Source organism: Pangasianodon hypophthalmus, chromosome 28 (assembly GCF_027358585.1).
Source record: "Pangasianodon hypophthalmus isolate fPanHyp1 chromosome 28, fPanHyp1.pri, whole genome shotgun sequence".
Taxonomy (NCBI): Eukaryota; Metazoa; Chordata; class Actinopteri; order Siluriformes; family Pangasiidae; genus Pangasianodon; species Pangasianodon hypophthalmus.
Genome location: NC_069737.1, coordinates 12,316,105 through 12,336,428, shown reverse-complemented (window position 1 = coordinate 12,336,428; position 20,324 = coordinate 12,316,105). Strand labels below are relative to the sequence as shown.

Below are 20,324 nucleotides of genomic sequence, written 5' to 3'. Positions count from 1 at the left end.
GCTGCATTTTGCTTTTAAATGAGTAACAGTGTTGAGTTTTTAGCATAGAATTAGCAAATAGACACAATATGGTTAACTAGTGATCGTGCTAATGCCATGTGGACATTAAATGACATTCAAATGATTTATTTCAAATATTTGTTTTGATTAATGCTTTATGTTCAACCTATAATTTGTGTAACGCAGTTGTACTTTCAGAATGACCTCCCCAGTCAATAGTACTGAAAATAACGAAAAATACAAAGAGAGCTTAGTTTTCTTCTTCCCATGAGCTTCAGGAAATTCTGTTGATGCAACTTCCTGTTGAACACATGATTCGTGGAATATTTCAAATATTTCATTGGGGTGAATGTGTTCATTCAGGGTTAAGTGGATGTTGAGTGCAACATTAAAATGTACGTTTTCCGTAACATATAATGGATGACTCATGGAAGTTTCAGTGTGAGAAAAAAAAATCCCATTTTTAAAAAGTATTTGAGTGATTATATTTCAATGTGAGAGTAATTATAGTGGTCTAGGACAGACAAAGTGCTATTTAAGTGCTGGAGAGGTTTTATGAATGTTATCTATCTGAAATATGCACATAGGTTGTTATGAAGGACACTTTAGCTGTTTTTATGGCTTTCAGCTTTACATTTTTGAGGCTTTTATATGTATTTTTCTTTGTACATAGATAGCACAATTATAAAGGGCTTCATAAATTAGCAGATGTTTGAAAATTAGTGTTTGCTTAACCTGCTAAACTCCAAGGAATTGTGTGTGATATTCCTCATTCCTACTCCTCCTAACAATGACATGATGGAAAAATACAATCTTTTTGCGTTGGAGCTCCTGGATAATAAAATAAAACACGGCAACCTGGTAACCTTCCTTTATTTTGATCATATCAACGTTATCCATAAAATAGGTGTAACATTTAATCTGATACATAGAGGACAGACCTTATATACATACATACACACACGACCAATCAAAAGTCTCATATAAGGTTTTGTTTCATTTTTACAATTTTCTATTAATTGAGGATAATAATGAAGACATTGGCACTGTGAAATAATACATATGGAATTATGCAGTGACCAAGAAAGGTGCTCAACAAATCCAAACTTATTTACATTAAAAATTTTATTTATTTTTTTTTTCTATTTTTTTTTTTTTTTGACATCTTCTCAACCAGGTTCATGAGGACCTTCAGCCAGGAGGCTTTTATTTTTCCAATCGTTTCTACTGAAATGTAATTTCAAGGAAAACTGCTTGTAAAAGGATTTTGATTCATAAACAAAGTTTATGCACATTCATTAATTTGACTATTTACATGTGTGACAAATTCATGACAATGAAATATATGTGTGGTAGCCTGGGAAAACCCTTCACATGGTGAAATTTAGATTTTTTTCTACATATAGTTTTGAAAAACTACACGAACTAAAAAACTTCCTGAACTAAAGTTGCTGTCTTATTTGCACATACAGTATTTCAATCTCAAGTAACGTTCTAGCATTTAAAAACAAAAAAATGTGAAAAAGAAGACAATTGCATTTGATGATTTCACTCAAATTCCACTCAAAGACACTTCACCCACCTCTACATTTATAACCTAGTCTACTTAGGGAAAAAAATGACCAAATTTAAAAAATTATAAGTTGACATTAGGAAATGTGGATAATTGATGATTCATACAGTTAGTTCTGTTGACAAAATTTCTTGTTTTCTTAAAGTACAGATGTCAAAGTAAGCTAGTGGCAAAAAAAACTCTCTATTTTCATCATTTTTGGCTATTTTCCAGAATTCCAAAATATTGTACCAACATCCGACAGTTTCCCAGTCCATGATGCAACTTATCTAGAGTGTCCAAACTTTTGACTGGTAGTGTATTATAGACTACAAATCACAGTCACAGAGATACAAACACACATACAGTATATTTGAGGCAGTAGTGTTGAAGCAGTAGCTCTAAAGAGCAGAAGTTCACTGACTGAATGACTTCTCCACCATAGAGTGTGTGTGAATCGGAGTCATAATGAACGTCTCTTGCTGGATTTCAGAGCGCTCTGGGAGATCATCCACCGTGGTCCTATAAACAACAAACACTGTCAGTAACTATCAAATCGTCTGTGTGTGTCTGTGTGTGTCTGTGTGTAAGCCTTTTTTCATGCAACTATATTTGTGTACGTACAGTGGATAGAAAATATCTACACATCCCAGTTAAAACTGTGGGTTATTATGATGTAAAAAACTTAAACCAAGGTAAATTATGTCACATCCTTAATGTGATATAGCAACCAACACAATTCAAGTGGAAAGACAAATAGCAATGATCAGACAAAAGTTATCAGGGAGTTGGCCAAGAGACCTAAGGCAACATTAAAGAAGCTGAAGGAACATCTGGCCTCTCCCTGCATGTGTATTCTTCACATGTCTGGGCTATGCGGTAGGGTGTCTACATGGATGCCCTTTCTCATAAGGAATAAAAAGAACATCCAATCCCACCTAAATTTGCCAAAACATCCGGCAAAATGTGTTATGGTCTGAGGAGACCAAGGTAGAACTTTTTGGGCATAATTCTAAAAGTTATTGCTGGTGCAAAAACAAGACAGTCCATCACTCAAAGTACAACAAAACCCATAGTGAAGCATGGTGGTGGCAGCATCGTCCTATGGAGCTGCTTCTCTTCAGCTGGGACTGGGGCTCTAGTTGAGATAAAGGGAATCATGAAGTAGCTCTAATTACCAATCTATTTTGACACAAAACCTGAAGGCCTATGTTAGACAGCTGAAGATGAAGAAAAGTTTCAGTTTCCAGCACAATAATGACTCAAAGCACAAATCCAAGTCAACAAAGTAATGGCTTCAGAGGAAGAAGATCAAAGTTTTGGAATGGCCCAGTAAGAGCCTAGCTCTAAATACTATCAAAAACCCGTAGTATGACTTGAAGAGGGCTGTGCACGAGTGATCCTCTCACAGTTTGATAGATAAGGAGCATTTTTGCAAGGAAGAGTGAAATTAAAAGTAAGTTCAGAGGTGCGTTACTTATTATGTGCCTTTGGTTTTTTATGTGCATCACTCTCACGTAACTTCTCAACAGCACTTTAGTCTCTATGTCTGAGGTCTGAAAACCATTGTGGGCAATTTCATTATTAAATCCTCATTATGTGTGTGTGTGTGTGACAGACACAACTTTTTGTGTGTGTGTGCTCACTGTTCATCAGTGTCTGCATTTGCTGCATCATGTTCAACAGCTCCGATTCCATCTTCACATACTCTCTCTGGGACTGCGCAACTGCGAACACGCACAAACACACAAAAACATTTGCGATTGCGCAATAGGGGAGGAATAAAATGGTATAAACTTGTTCCTCTTTCTGCACACAAACCTGTTTCTTTTTCTCTTGCATTTCAGAATGTAGGTGACAGTGACGAGGGTCTGCAGAATGAGGAAGAATGCTATCGCTATCACTCCAATCTTCCAGGCTTCCTGCTTTGGAGTGGTGGACTCTTGCGAGAGATAAAATGAGAGTGAGAGAATGAGACTGACAGACAGGAATAAGAACAACAAATAAGAACAGCAGAAAATTTTGTACGCATGTTTTCCACTAGACACAACAAGAAGTAGAAGTACAAATAGAAGTAGGCTGTGCGTGTTTTGGTATTTTGTTTGTGTGTGTGTTTGTGTTGTCAGGTACGTGTTTTGTCTGCAGGTTCCTCCACCAGTTCATCCCTTTCTCCAAGTTCTATACCCAGAGTTGGGAAAGGAGGGAGTGCATGCCCACTGATGCCCAGCGTTGGGACATCCCAGTTGAGCTCTGGGTCTCTGGACGTCACAATGTCATTCAGGTCATTAGTCTCTTGCATGATATCTGTGGCTACAAATAATACAATAGTATGGTCTTATGTTCCATGTAATCCAAACATCTGAGTCCATTATCAAGAATGATTTTTATTTCAATATATAAAACTAAACTTGACTTCATTCAATCTCTGCACACCACTATGCATTATTCTTTCATTAAACCACAGCATTGTTGAATTTTCAATTCTGATTGGTCAGAAGGTGTTGATTCATTTTCTATAACTGCAGCTCTGACAGTACTCTAGTTCCGGCAAATCACAGGTTTACGGTATATTAATGCACTCATTCTAATACGTTATTGTTTCTATAGTAACAATTTACACAAAGACTTTTTTGTAAGTACCACCACTTGGTAAAAGTCAGAACCAACCAGTTTCACAGACATCCCGCATCATTAAATGTAACTCTAATTGGATAAAAGTATGACATCTCATTTTCTAACAAAGAAACAAAGTCATTAATTGTTAGAGAAATAAAAATGTTCTATGAAATGGTTATTGAAAATGAAATACCTTTATTAACAGTAAGGCCACATTACACCACCCCATCAGTGATTAATTTCCTGCACACACCTTCACGTTTTATTCCTTATCCCTTCTTATTTATTCCTTAAAAACAAACTAACTTTTTATACAGTTCTTGAAAGCCGATTAAGATATTAGACTACTGTAATGGCAGTAAATAGAGTATATAATTTACAAAGAGAATGGTAGGCGGTTTATACATTATTTTTCAGCAGAAACACTGAGAACACAGAAAAGATGTTTAAGAAATATAAAGGCATACAATCTAATAATCTGGCAACCTAATGTATATAATAGCCAATGTAGTAACTCAAGGAAAGTAGTAAAGGAACCAATTTTTCTCTTAGAGTCAATAAAATCTACTTTTGAAAATACCAATTAAATAAATTGAGTAATTTTTAAAACTAAAAAAAAATTATAGCACGCACACCATTGAATATATTGGACACCATCAAAGTCTCAACTGGCTTCACTGCAGTGTGAAATGACCTCTACTGTGACCCAGGGGAGACATTTAGCATAGAGATGAGAATTACAGCAGGGAGGTGAGACAAGCACTGAAGGCCATGCACAGAATCCTAAATGGCACCTGCATATCAGATACACACTTGTGCTTAATTAATTGTTAACAATCTAACAAGTTTCAATAAGCTTGTAGTTTTTTAGTCCAGCATGTAATCCAGCTTGCAGTCCAAAATCCACCTATATATATATATTTTTTAAACATTGTACTCAGGATCCTATTTTACTGGAGACTATGTGCATGAAGGTGTATTAATGTGTAAAGCCCATCACATGGAGAACATGAAGAAAAGTACTGGACCATATAGGTCACTATTTCATTACATAAAATATACTCCTGCAAGGTTCCAGAGGTTCCAGACCTCGGCTAAACTCACCAAACTCGGTTTAAAAGAGCAATAGATTAATATTCATGTTGAATGTATTTTGTGCTCTGTGGAGTTTAGGGATTTAAAGCAGCTGAATCTCATTTGCATGTTTTCTTATTTCATGTATTTGCATAATATTCTGTTGTTGGTGTTGGTTGGGATTTGTTCAGAAATTAGGAAGCCTTTATATGCTTCCATTTATGCTGTCCAGATTACTTTATATTATTATATTGTCCTGCGTTTAATCAGTCCATTCCACTGCATTCAATTCTCCAGAATGAACAAGTTCGCTTGAGGTGCCCTATTTCTCCACAGCATTTCTTTGTAAAAAAAAAAAAAAAAAAAAAAATGCTGGAATAAACAGAAGGATAGAGCTTTTGGGGTCAAACCTTACATTTTCACTGTATACTATCTCTCAGGAGATTCTAAACAGAAGAGGAATGAGGCCACCACTCCATCCCATAATGGATATTGTACATAAGGGCAAAGGGCATACAGTCTAATGGAAAACTAAAATGTCTACTCAGCTTCAAAATCTTGTCCATGAACATTAAATTGTTGCATGATGCTTGCCTGGTTTAAGTGCCAGTGCACTGGGATTTGGATAGTGCTGGACAAAACAACTTTTATGCGGGAGGTCAGATATGAAGCTAATTGTCCAACAAAAGCCTCATTCATTACCATGGGAAAGTAAGTGGTGCACAACATGTTTACAACATTCATTCATTTATCCAAAGTAACTGCCTTATTCTGGTTAGCATTGCTGTAGTTTAAACTAATAATATGTTTATATTTTGAAAAGCAGAACCAGCTCATTAGAAAATATTGCAAACAAGTACAAACAATTAAACGTTAGCTGCAGTAGTAGCTATATACACCGATCAGCCATAACATTAAAACCACTGACAGGTGAAGTGAATAACATTGATTATCTTGTTACAGTGGCACCTGTCAAGAGGTGAGATATATTAGGCAGCAAATGAACACTTAGTTCTCGAAGTTGATGTGTTGGAAGAAGGAAAAATGGGTAAAGATCTGAGCAATTGTGACAAGGGCCAAATTGTGATGGCTAGATGACTGGATCAGGGCATCTCCAAAACAGCAGGTCTTATGTTGTGTTCCCGGTATGCAGTGGTTAGTACCTACCAAAAGTGGTCCAAGGAAGGACAACTGGTGAACCGGCGACAGGGTCCTGGGCCCCCAGGACTCACTGATGCGTGTGGGTAGTGAAGGCTAGCCCGTTGGGTCCAAACCCACAGAAGAGCTACTATAGTGCAGATTGCTGAAAAAGTTAATCCTGGCTGTGATAGAAAGATGTCAGAACACACAGCGCATCGCAGCTCGCTGCGTATGGCTCTGCATAGCCATGGACCAGTCGGAGTGCCCATGCTGACCCCTGTCCACCACCGAAAGCACTTATGAAGGGCACATGATCTTCAGAAATGGACCATGAAGCAATGGAAGAAGGTGGCCCGATCGCGTCTTTTTTTACATCATGTGGACGACCGGGTGCGTGTGCATCACTTACCTGGGGAAAAGATGGCACCAGGATGCATTATGGGAAGAAGGCAAGCTAGCAGAGGCAGTATGATGCTCTGGGCAATGTTCTGCTGGGAAACCTTGGGTACTGGCATTCATGTGGGTGTTACTTTGACACGTACCACCTACCTAAACATTGCTGCAGACCAAGTACACCCCTTTATGGCAACAGTATTCCCTAATGGCAGTGGCATCATTCAGCAGGATAATGTGCCCTGACACACTGCAAAAATTGTTCAGAAATGGTTTGAAGAAAATGACAAAGTGTTCATGGTGTTGACTTGGTTTCCAAATTCCTCAGATCTCAATCCAATCAGCCATCTGTGGGATGTGCTGGACAAACAAGTCCGATCCATGGAGGCCCCACCTTGCAACTTACAGGACTTAAAGGATCTGTTGTTAACATCTTGGTACCAGATACCACAGCACACCTTCAGAGGTCTTGTGGAGTCCATGTCTCAATGAGTCAGAGCTGTTTTGGTGGCACAAGGGGGACCTACACAATATTAGGCAGGTGGTTTTAATGTAAACACAAATTAAGTAACAATCGATTCACTGTGAAAATTAGCAAATCAAGCTAAACGTACTAGCTGCATATGCTCACCAGAGACACCAACTATTTCTGCTACTTTCTTCCAAGGTTTATTTCCATTGTAACGTCTCTATACACATTAATGAGAGGTTATATACAATAGGATAAGTTGAAGTTGAAACATGGTTATTACATTTTTTGCATGTTAAGCAGTAAATTGCATGTAGGAGCTAATGCAGTGAGTGGGGAACTGAGGAAAAATCTGACCACACGCACCACAGGACTGGTCCAAGGAATCATTCGAGCCAGTTGTTTGGATTTGTCAATTTAAGGCGTCATACCTAATTTGCATAGAAATAATTTTTAATTTTTTAATCTAACATCGCTTGTTGCACTGTTGCTTTGTTGCTTGCCACTGTCACTTTAATTGTAACTCTGTATCATGCATGTGCATAGAAAATGAATGGTTGCTTGTCTCTTTGTTGCTTCCTAGTGTGAATGTAGGGTGATTGAGACTCAGTTACCTAGTTCTTGAGAAGTTTCATCTGTTGCTTCTGATCCTGGGATCAGACTCTCAACCTCTGCTTCTCCTCCTACTGCCTCATTGTCAGTGTGAGCCGCTGCTTCCTCCTCTACATCTTCCTTCTCAGTCTTGACTTCAACCACATGTCCTCCAACATCTACTAGTCTCTGATCATCTTTGTTCTGTTTCTCCTCAACTACTATTTTCACTTTTAAGTCATCATCTGTTACTAGGCCATGCTCCTGGTCTTGATCAGGTTGTGGTTCTGTTTGTTTAGCCAGCTCAAACAATCCCCCTTTCTGGATCTTTGACTCTATATGTGCCTCCACATCTTTTTTCCACCCATCTTCTTCTTCCATTTCTCCAATTACATCAGTGTTGTCGGTCTCCTCTTGAACTTTTACCAGCTCTGACTCAGCCAGCTCCTGTTTTCCTTCTTCTACTCCTGCTTGCTCTACTCGTTCTCCTTCTGATGCTGATTCAAAAGACCAAATTTGGGATTCATCCAGTTCAGCATCCTTTTGATCACTGGGGTTCTTGCCTTCTGATTCAAGCTCAAATGATTCTTTTGGTTCTTGGGTTGACTCCACTAGATCTCGAGCTATGTTTGGAATTGGATCCTCTACCTCCTGCACTGATTCTTCAGCTGATTTATTTAGTTGGTAAATTGACTCCACAGGTTTCTCACCTAGTTCCTGACCCAACCCTGCACCCTGTCTAACTTCCTCTTCATCTGGAAGCACCAGGGTTTGTTCAGACAAGTTTAATTTTGGGTCGGCCTGCTCCTGCTTTGCATTCTCTTCACTGAGGCTTGTTGTTTTTTCTTTATCTGCATGTTCATGCACCACTGCAGGTAATTCATCTTCTGTGTCATCAGCTGTCGCTGGAGGCTTCTCTGCTACGTTCTCTTGTGGCCCTAGTTCTTCCACAACCTGTTCAAAAACCGCTCGTGCTGCATCATCCTTCGAGATCTTCACAGCCTCCATAAATGCAGCTTTCACTGCATCAATGACATCAACCAGACTTGGTAGAGCAGATTCAGGGCTGGGTGATGGGAGAGCAGGGTCTGAAGGGGCCAAGAAAATGTGAGCCATTAATGTTATGTCAGCTACTGCGTAGGCGCATTGGTTTGTAAGAAGCTTATACCGTAGCACTGTTGAATTCCCAAATCAGTAAAAAAATATATAAAATTATTGATATGGTGAAGCGTTCTATGAGATGTTTATTTCACATTTATGGAAGGAGTCTCCAGTGTCAGCACTTTATAACAGAGGAAAGAGGACTTTCCAATTTCTAGTCTTGGTAATATGCATTTCTTTTTGTCTTGTTAACTTCAAGAGAGAAACAAAAAGATGTTATAATGCAAACGATCACAGGAACTAACTTGTTTCACAGACATTCCACAACATTACACTATAAATGGACAAAAAATGCGATATTTTATTCATTAATGCATTGTAATTCTTGGCAAATTGCTGTGGTGTAGGTGGAATAAAACACTTCACGACATGCTGTTATAGGAAAATAATCAACTTTGGGGTGATAACAAACTAACTGCTTTGGATTGGGCTGCATCACCCTATCCCTACATTGATTATTTTCTATAAAAGCATGCCCCAAAGTGCAACAAAAGCGAAATTACACTTCAAGACATCACTTTGCACAAATAACAAAGTTAAAAGCTTAATTGAAATTTTTTTTTTAGTTCTCTAAAAACTTATATCAGATGCCATTAGATTGATTCTGTTTCCACAGATTCTGCAGATTCCAAACATTGATTCCAATATCAAACCCAGAATACATGTTTGCACTCCAGCAATCATTTTGGCTAAATCAGTTGTACATTTATTATTGAAAATGTCTGGGGGAAAAAATTTGTGAACTCAGAGAGCCAATTACAGGCAGTGGAACTACTGAAATCAATACAGACCTTTGCTGCCAGCACAATAAATACCCATTTGGGATATAATAACTTGTTCTACTTCAATCATTATCTTGAACTGAAGAGCATCCTGGGCTGTTCAAGAGCAACATTATTGAAAATGTATATTTTCATTCATATTGAACGTACCTTGACCCTGGCATAGATGTAGCAGCAAGACCACTAACAAGCCTTTATAAAGACAGAGTTCCATGGTGATAGACGTCTGGAGTGCCTTCAAGTTGTTCTTTGTCTGATGAGTGTTTGTGCATGAGAAGCAAAAAAAGAGAGAAGTAAAGCTGTCTCCTGCAGTTGGTCACTGAAGTAAAGATCGTTTTTTTGTGTGGTTTGTAATGGAGATAAGGCAGCACGACTCGTTGGTCATTTGCGGTTAGAATGAAGCTTTGCTCCAATCTGAAAAAAGTCACACACTTCTGCAGAATGCCACATAGATCCTAAGAAAGGCCACATCGACATGTCACACTCCTGCTGCAAGACTTATTATAGCAATTATAAGCAAGCTGTGAGGTTGTCAGGGCAATATACTTGGCTTAAATGCTAGGAAAAAGAAAACGTGAATACTTCAATTCTGCAGCATGGTTTCCCAGGTCACCTAGAATCAATTTAATCATTGTATCACGGTAATTTTTTTAATATGAGGACATTCTCAGGGGAAGGTTTATTTGCCAGAGATCTTCAGTCAGCACTGATATGGAGAAACTGTATACAATAATCTACATATACAGTAAGTACAGATCAGTATATTCAGCATATCTACAATAGGAAATGGTTAATAATGAATACTGCTTCCAGGAATATACACATTAAAAGAATATGACAGAAATGCTTGTTGACTGTTTAATTAAAGAGCATCATTTCTGATCATATGGACTCTCGGGTGAGGAGAGAATTATTCTGCCTGTGATAATTCACACCATAATGTTTTGTCATTTTCTTTTGGACCTTTCTGACTTGGGCGAAGATGTTTCCGTATCATATGTGTAGCTAACCCTTAACCCTTTTTTAATACACATAGTTCTGAAAACTGTTTTTGCATGAACTATCTGAACCTGACGTAAAGTTCCAGCACGATTCGACATACCTACTTCTACATTTATAACCTAATCTACTTCGGGAAAAACAACATTATTGCCAAATTGTAAAGAATTCTAAGATTAGCATGGGAAATGAGTTCTCACTTTGATTGTCAGCATCATCTGTTCTAACAACATACACGGGAACTAACATTGGATGAACCTATGGTGGACGCTCAACATAAGGGTATCAAAAAATAAATGCCTGTACGACCTTTGTAACAGAACTTCGTATGAATCAAAGTTCAATTCTTTCTGTTCTTTCTCAATTCATTCTTTGAATCGAGAAAGAACTTTGTAACGGTCAGAGATAAAGCCATATGGTAACATATTCCACAACAAAAGAACGTCTTCGCGGTTTTGCGGTAATATCACAAGTTTTTCAAGAGAAAAAAAAGAGAAAGTAGCGAGGGAATATAAACTTTACAGCTGGAACTGCTGTCAGAGCTGCTATTACAGAAGATGAATCTGACCAATCAGAATCATCAGTATCTGAAATCGTTGTTGAATGACTCAGCAGTTAAGGTTCTGCTAGCAACCAAAATGGTGTAAGTTTCAATCCCAGGACTGTCAAACAGACTGTACAGCTCTCAAACAACTGCTTTAATAAATCCTCAGCTATATTATATGCTTCAGTTGTACTCTGCCTCACATGTAAATTGCCTTCAATAAAAGCATTTGCCAAATGTATAAATGTAAAATGCATTTTTAATGTCTAGAGCCCTTCAGTGTTCTTGTATAGTGCTGCAGATGGACTACTTCTATAGGGAATTGTATTTCATTCCTCGCTTTACTGTTCTCTCGTTCTGTGTAGAGGTTTTTTTGTAGGCTCCCTCTGAGCCATGCTAATGCCGTCACATGTCACTCACATTGCACTAAGTCGGAGCTGGAGAGAGGTGTTACCTTGTGACTGCTCAGGAGGTGCAGATCCAAATGAGTGCTACAAAGAGCTGAACAAGAAGAAAGTGTATTATAGGTCTTTAAAGAGCTCGCCAAATGGCACAAAGTTATAGTTCTGGAGATTTTACAGCCTCTTGGTTGTGCTAATTTTATCCTTATATCACTTTATTGACATTAATAATGGCATAGCCTCAAACAAAATTCCTGAAGAATTTTGCTTCCTGAAGAGGTCATATACTGTAATTACCCAGGGTTGCCAGGTTTTAGCAAAATTTCCAGCACAACTACATCTCAAAAATCTCAGAAATCCTCAAAAAAATCCAGGCTTTGGAACTAGGAGACACTTTTTTTTCTTTTTCAGCCTTTGTCTGAGAAACAGGGTCACCGTGGTGCGCACGCATTTCTGACATATGTAATTATACGCTCCATAATCCCCATTTCCCTCATAATCTTTACCATATATCTTACAGTAGAAATGGTTCTATACATCATAGACTACCTATCTGCACTTTATTAGATTTAATTCTGATGATTTGCTATAAAACAAGCTCTTACTGGCCACTGAGTACCTGTCAACCCTGTCTTTACTGTCTTTCTGCTGCTCCTATTTAGCAGTAGTTTTTTTTTTTTTCTTCTTTTTTAATCCTCTTTCACATATGAATGTAAGTGTTTTTCAAATTTATTAAAGGGTAACTTTGATAACGTGCCAATTTTACCTGATCTCGTATGAATTTGAAACAAATGAGGGAAATGTGGTTGGATTTCATGCAAGTCAGATAAATAAAGTCATTAGAAAAGTGTTTCATGTGAACGCTACATATCTTTTAATATAACTCTAGTCATGTGTGTTGCAGTGAATCTGTACATGTGATGCTTCATGGGCCAGGTATTTGATAATACGCCAGTGTTTTGGTGGACAGATTTAGAGCCCTGAATTAGTGTCAGAATACTCTATGTGTATCTTTTTCAATTTCCATGCAGAATCACAATCAAGAATTCCTATCTAAACCACAAAATAGTGCAGTAGAGATAAAGTCTGAAACATTACTCCGCCAATTTCCTTGGGTGTGTTTGTGTGTGTACATGCGTAGCCGTCTGTGCGGATGTTTGATGTACATGAGGAGGTATCTAGGACATCTTTTTGGGTCATAAACTTCAAAAGTCCATCATGTTTCCTTCGTCTCGTATGTAAATCCACGAGAAACAACAACAGCAGCAACATCAGAGACGATCTATTCGTCATAAATATTCAGGCTAAAGTTATTCACGTCAAAGAGAACTTATCAAAGAAAAGAGACGGCATAGATATAACCATTCTTCTGCTTCTGTGCTCTCTGATGAATGTGTGTATGTGTGGAGAACGGATTTGCTCAATGTTTCTTTAGTGCAGTGGCTTAGACAGCAATTTGATTGATATGAATTATAATTATATTATAATTATATTTTTTTTGTCCATGAAGTTGAAAGATTATATACATTAGGATGGAATATTATGTAAAATTGGTGGCTCTGTGGCGCAGCAGGTAGCATTGCACCCTCACAGCATTTAGCGATTTTTAGACATTCTACTGATTCATTTAGCTATATGATGCTCCATGTGTCATGACATGTCAACTCTTTCACATTCACACACTAGTTGTGTTTAGTTAGTTGTGTAAAATAGCCATTATGTTAAAGCAGGCTGATATAACTAGGGAAGATTCACAAAACTGGCTTATAAGGAACGAGACACGACTTTTAAGCCATCGTGTGAACTCAGGAAGATACCATTTGGACCATGCATGTATGCTAAAAGTGGGAGGTAGTAGCATTAATCCAAATTTGGACCAAAGTGCATTGAAATTAGCACTTTTGAATGTCATATCCCTTGCTGAGCCTCTCTAATAATGTCAGTGCAGGCGCAAATTGAAGTATGACTGCAAAAATAGCACAAATGTGAGAAGCAAAAAAAAACAGCTAAGCAAAGCAGATTAGCAAAGTGCCGGTGCTGTCCGGCTAATTGCTCTTGCACCTGAATGAAAATAGTGTATAAATGAAAACTGACTGGATCTAAAATGACTTTTTTGTTTCATATGTCGAAATTACAGTTATTTTCCTAAACAATTTTAATCTCACCATATGACCATCAAGTCACAATAATAGCATTTAAATATCATTTCTGTAATATAGAGATGGCATTTCTTCATGACAAGGAAATAGCACAAAGGGACATTATTTTATAGAGGGAAAATATGTTGAGAATTATTCCATGTTTTATTAAAAAAAAAAAAAAAAAGGTCAAACTTAGAATGATAAGAAGAAGACAATGCCGTTACGCTGCTTTCTAAATAGAGCACTTATATAAGCATTATGTAAGTTGGAGCCTTTATCAATATTTTATTACCTCTGTGTTTGATGTTGCTACAGTGCTGTCTGTTTCATGGCGGTCCATAAGCATGTTGTGTGTGTACGCGTGTGTGTGTGTGTGTGGGTGTGTAGGAAAAGACTCCGAGGTTGAAAGAGATCATGTCCTGTATGACCTTGTGGGATGTCACAGACACAGAGAAGAGCGCTTGAGGGGAAAGACAAAGTGACAAGACTGTGTTCCAATACCATCTTTAACACACCCTTATCGACTTCCTGTCATCACTTCCCCTTGGGGAATCTCCATCGGCATGTTAGGGAGCCATTCCGGTACATTATTAGCTGAAGTGAAGTTTGTTAAACGCGCACCGCAGCTGACATAAATTAGCATGACAAGTAGAAATGGAGGAGTGTGCATTTTATGTCAAGGCTTTCAGTGCATTTTGTCTTTTGAAAACCATTTTTAATTAGAAAAAAAATGACGATCAGGTAAAAATTTGAAAAGGTCCAGCAACTAACATGACTGAATGGCGACAAGAGTAACCTTTTAATGCTTAACAATGCATTATTAGTTCAGCTATGAATAAGACAATTAGAAGTGGGTTTGGTTCCTGGAGGCACTTCATGTTACCACTCTGAAAAGTTGAGACATGTCTGTGGGAAGAATAAACATATCCTTCTGACCATCCATCCATCCATCCATCCATCCATTTTCTGTACCACTTATCCTACATAGGGTTGAGAGGTAACCTGGAGCCTATATTGGGACTCAGGGCACAAGGCGGGGGACACCCTGGATGGGGTGCCAATCCATCACAGGACACAATCACACACACACACACACACACACCAATTCACACACTACGGACAATTTGGAATTCAGCCTACAATGCATGTCTTTGGACTTGGGGAGGAAACCCCCAAAGCACAAGGAGAACATGCAAGTTCCGTGCACACAGGGTGCACTCCCCTCCATCAGACTGATTGTCTTTAATCATATCAATAATCAGACCAGATAGGGGAAATGAAATTAAAATATCTATGAACGTCTGTGAAAACACCTCTTTTTTTAATGAGTGGTCTTCAGCTAACTAATGTACATGTGATGGCGCAACAGAAGTATGGTTCATGGTTAAAAATTGAACTAGGGTTGGTGGATGACCAAATTGGGGAGAAAAGGGGGGTGCTGTTATAGAAAATGAATAAACACCATCTGACCAATCGGAATCAAGAATTCAACAAAAGGTTCGTTTAAATCATGTGATAATCGATCAACCATTAAGAAAACCTGTCTAGCTGTAGAAATGTAAAAGACTCCGTTAGCTGTACATAAGCAAATTTGGCTGTCCGTCTTTTGTTCCGTTATAATAAACGCACGTTAACGTATCTAGCTAAGTTTGCTGATGTGGCAGTTGGCTGTACATGGTGGTAATTATTTTAATAAATGAAGGCCACAAATTATTATACTGACGCCAGAAGATCTATTTCATGGCCACAGAATACTTAAGTCTTGGCAGCTATTGTATTTTAAAATGTAAAGCATTATAAATTAATAAATTATTTTCCTCAGGAACGTAAGCACGTAGATGACCGATAATATTACACTTATTTCAATCCTGGAATGATGCGTAAAGACAAAATGGAGTCACTTACGCTGCAACATGGATACATTAGCCTGCATCATTGTACGCGAAGTCTCAAAGTGAAGAAACTTTACTTTTAATTTATTTCCAATTTCCACAAAATAATTAACTGGAGGCCACATATTAAGTATAAAGTTCCCTTAAGATCATGGCCACACCATGATAATTTGTGACATACTTAGTTTATGGTATCAAAATATTAGCTTGTTGCTTTAATATATTAATTCATGGCCTCGGCTTATTAAAAAATAAGCATTATGTCGCCTCAGAGGCTCCGGACTTATATATTTTAGTCCCTGAATTTTTAACAAAAATCTCAACAATAAAATAAGACAATTACTACAATAGTTCTCAGTAAACCTCAGACCTTCTCTAATGCCCCTCTGCTAGGTAGTTAGCTAGTGACATACTGTAACTAACTCATGTAACTATACAAAGAGACAATCTGACTTTAATTACATTGTGCTTGTGCCCAAGGTTGAGTATGTTTCAGCAAATCCAATACACACTCCTCTGTGAGTGCTGCAAGTGGCCACTAGCGTGCAGCAGTTGATCTGCAGCAGTCGTGAGGGGAAGTGGACGCGGGCACGTTAGAAAATCTTACTGGGACACAGGGAAAAGAGAGAGACGAGACAGGAGAAACAGAGAGGAATTCATGTCTCTGATTGTTCAACAGAGGGCAATCATGTGCAGCTTGAAAAGTGTAAATTAAAAAGCTCTGCATACTCACCTTTCAACCCACCCTCAAGCTGAGAGAGAGAGAGAGAGAGAGAGAGACAGAGAGACAGAGAGTGAGAGAAAGCAAGAGAGAGAGAGAGAGAGAGAGAGAGATTCTTTAAAGCATCTTCTCTAAGGCAGAATTGGGTCAGCCTGCCTCCAGGGCCTTAATAGCATCTACCTACTAGCAAAAAAACAGTCTGTGTGTGTGTCTGTCTGTGTGTGTGTGTGTGTGTGTGTGTGTGTGTGTGTGTGTGTGTGAGAGAGAGAGAGAGAGAGAGAGAGAGAGAGAGAGAATGCCTGTATTTATACAAACCCAGCTAAAATAAAGGACCTATTGTTATGACCAGGCCTATGTTTTAAAGTTACTAACAATTTATTCTTTATGTTACAGTATAGTCAGATTGACGACAAGAATGTGTGTGTGTGTGTGTGTGTGTGTGTGTGTGTGTGCTGTGGTGTGTGTGTGCAAAAGAGTCTTCTAGGTGGAGCATTATGGCACAGCTCCCTAGATGAGGAAATTCATCAAATGAGTTTGCTGTCTCTTTCTCTTTGTCTCTTCTCTCTCTCTCTCTCTCTCTCTCTCTCTATCATTCTCTCTCTTTCTCTCTTTCTCTCTCTTTCTCTGTCACACTCTCTCTGATATTCCCTGGTGGACTAATTACAAAGAGAAGATGAAGAAACTTCACTAGTGATTTCCTAAAGAAAAAGAATTTGGGGATGGGGGGAGCGGGTGGTAATTCAAAGCAGGATCTAAATAGTGTTGTATAAAAGACGAAAAAAGGTTTGTGTGAGTCTGTGTGTCTGTGTGTGTGTGTGTGTGTGTGTGTGTGTGCGTGCACATGCCTGCACAAATGTATACGTTAATACTGCTGAGATACACTGGTGCTGAGTGTAAAACATGATGGTTATCATGATTATTGTATGTTGCATAGAGGTTGATTTGTGCTCTCTGTGCAGCCGAGTGTGTGTGATTTCAACTGTGTGTGTATGTGTGTGTATGTGTGTGTGTGTGTGTGTGTGTGTGTGAACAGAGGCTTCTGTGTGCGTTTTCTGGCACCGTCTCTTATGAAAAGTGAGTCTTTCAGTGGTGGAGCCAACACCTGCAGTCTCAGCTGTATGGTGATCAGACACACACACACACTCATAGGAACGTTGATTAAAGAGTGTGTGTGTGTTTTATGATAATCTAATACACAAAATTACGATGATTATTCACGAATACATTAGCTAATAGCGAAACATTTTTAGCCGTTTGAGAAATTTTCCCGTGAAATCGAAATATATCACTGTCTAGTCGCACACCATCTGCTTCAGTTTTACAACCTGTCAACACACCAGATATTTTATTTAAATAATTGCACATCGCTGTTCCTAACACATTGTTAAATGTCGTCATCCTCCTAACGGCTAATGTTTCGTTTATATAAAGGTGGCAGGCCAGATGTTTTAATGCAGCCGCAACAGAAATTTGAGCCAAATGTTATTTTAAAAATAGTGCACTGGTTTGTTTGCACTGGTTTCAGAATGATTAACAAAATGGCGGAAGGTGCCGCAGTGTCCTCATTCACAACTCCATATATTTTAAATTCCCCTGAACTATGAATGACTGAATGACTTTTTTTGGGTGACCAGCAATTTAAAAAAAATTCTATTTAACAGATATAAGCAGATGTTCCTTTAATTTGCTCGCATTTCCAGATGTTGCGTAATCGTAGTGCCGTGTGCTCACTGCCCCATTTAGCTCCACAGAGTTATTATTGCATTTAGTGGTCAGAAATAAGAACTGCACCACATTAACAGAGATCCATTGGGACAGGAATCTTGCTGCCCCAGCAGACAGGACAGTTAATCACAGAGTTGCCAGGGTTATGGCTTTTACACCAAATGAGGCTAGTTTAAAAATATATTGTGGCCTCGAGGATCTTCTTTTATAGCAAATAATCAGAATTAAATCTAATGAATTTTCACAAACAAAGGCAAAGTGTAAGAGTAAAACCATTTCTATTGTGATATATTTTGGAAAAAAGATTGTGAGAGGTAAAGGGGGATTATGGAGTGCATAACGTCTGTGCATTAGAATTGTGTGTGCACCAAGGCTGAGAAAAAAGAAGCCAATCACTCTTTTCCAGTGGCTGAATTTCTGGGCTAGTTTCAGGTCTTTTGTTTGGTTTTTGAGACTATTTGAACTGGAAACTTTGCTGAAACCTGTCAACCCTGGTTAATGATATTAGCTCTACGGAAAGCACACCTGCCGCATCCAAACCGAGCTGCTAGACTGTACGCTGGATGACTATGTTGTTGCCTATTACTGAAATACTCTAAAAATTCAATGGATAATAGCCTATAGCATAAGTCAAGTGTGCAATCCTCTTGACAATAGTTAATAGTGCACTTTATCATGCTTTTAGTATCCTATTCATGAATAACTTTACACCAAATTAAGATTACAGCTAACGTTAAGTGTTTTATTTATAGCCAGCTGTAGCCTAACTTGATTAGGTAACCTTACTGCAACTAGCAAGCTGAAGTGGCTAGCAACATTCAGGAACACTGTCAATTGCCCTCAAACACTCATAGTTATGTGATATGTTCTCACATATACATGCATTTATATCACAGCTATGTCAGAAGTCTAGTGGTGTAGCATAGAGTCTGATGAGACTCTATAATAATTGGAGATTAGGTCTATGGGAAAACTTATACAATCAGAAGCACTGAGATCAGTTGAGAAAAAGACATCACTGTTGACCGGGTCTTGGAATGCAAGTTTTTTTTTTTGTGCCTAGGCTATGTTTGGCCATCACATCATCTGCGTGTCACTGTTTCCAGATGGAATTTGTATTATCGGCCTTATAAAAAAAAAACTACAATGTCCTCATAGATAGTTAGGGCCATGACTGTATCACTTGTGTTTGAAGTCCAGGTCTAGATGATCTACAACTGAAAAAACTTCTATTATTATTATTATTATATTTTTTGTTATTATTCACAGTGCATGTAGCTCCACAGAGTTATTACTGCACTTAATAGAGATCCATTGGGACAGGAATCATGCTGCCCCATGCTTGGGGGAGGAGCAGTTGAAAAAACTTCTAATATTACTTCTATTATTATTATTATTATTATTATTATTATTATTATTATTTTACAATTGTTTGGCTAGGCTAGGATAACCGATGAGACCGTTGCTCATTTGAGGTGACAAGCCATCTCTATTTGACACTGAAAAGATTTTCTGGGAAAAATATTACATCAGTGTGACATGGGTGCAACATATTAGTTATGATCGACATGCACCCACCATCAGTCACATACCATAACCATAAATGCCAGAGTTTTCAAACTTGTGTGATGGAGGGCCTCTCTTCTAACACACCAAATTCAGCCCATGAAGGCATTTTGAAGGGAATTAGCTGATGAGTTGAACCAGGTTTTATGCAATGTTGACATGTGAACACACTATAACACGTGATATTAACTCAATCTTTATGGGCTTCTGTGCACTATGTATTTCATTATTAACAACCTATCGGCTGTTTCTGGAAAACCTCCACAAATGATGAGCAATATTGTGTTTTTCTGCCAGTGATATAAAGCATGTTAACATCTCTCAAATATACAGTATTTTACCAAAATGACATACAGATGGTACACGTGATTTGGTATCTGTGTGCACAGTTTATATAGTGGGGTTCTAAAGTGAAATTCTGTTGTTGTTTTTTTTTCTTTCCATTTATAACTATAAATAATAATTAAATAATTAAAGAAATAATTAAAACAAACAAAAGGAAATGTTTGAAATATTAAATATTTCCAATATTCCAGGTTCTGTGCTGTTGGTCGCTG

At 38.1% G+C, this 20,324-nt stretch overlaps 1 protein-coding gene across 2 annotated transcripts; it reads right to left on the bottom strand.

Moving 5' to 3' along the window:
• Positions 1 to 863: 863 nt before the first annotated feature.
• si:dkeyp-118a3.2 (ABC transporter F family member 4) lies at positions 864 to 10,186 on the bottom strand. Of its 2 annotated transcripts, XM_026942939.3 has the most exons (6): positions 9,929 to 10,185; positions 7,859 to 8,923; positions 3,683 to 3,862; positions 3,374 to 3,494; positions 3,199 to 3,279; positions 864 to 2,074 (listed from the first exon to the last, which is right to left on the bottom strand). In XM_026942939.3, exons 1-6 carry the CDS (start codon positions 9,990 to 9,992, stop codon positions 1,969 to 1,971), a joined length of 1,617 nt encoding a protein of 538 aa, XP_026798740.3. In that variant the 5' UTR covers positions 9,993 to 10,185; the 3' UTR covers positions 864 to 1,968. The 2 variants fall into 2 exon arrangements, with proteins under 2 accessions (XP_026798740.3, XP_026798741.3); XM_026942940.3 differs by lacking the exon at positions 3,683 to 3,862 and having other exon boundaries at positions 9,929 to 10,186.
• Between the last annotated feature and the right edge of the window lie 10,138 nt (positions 10,187 to 20,324).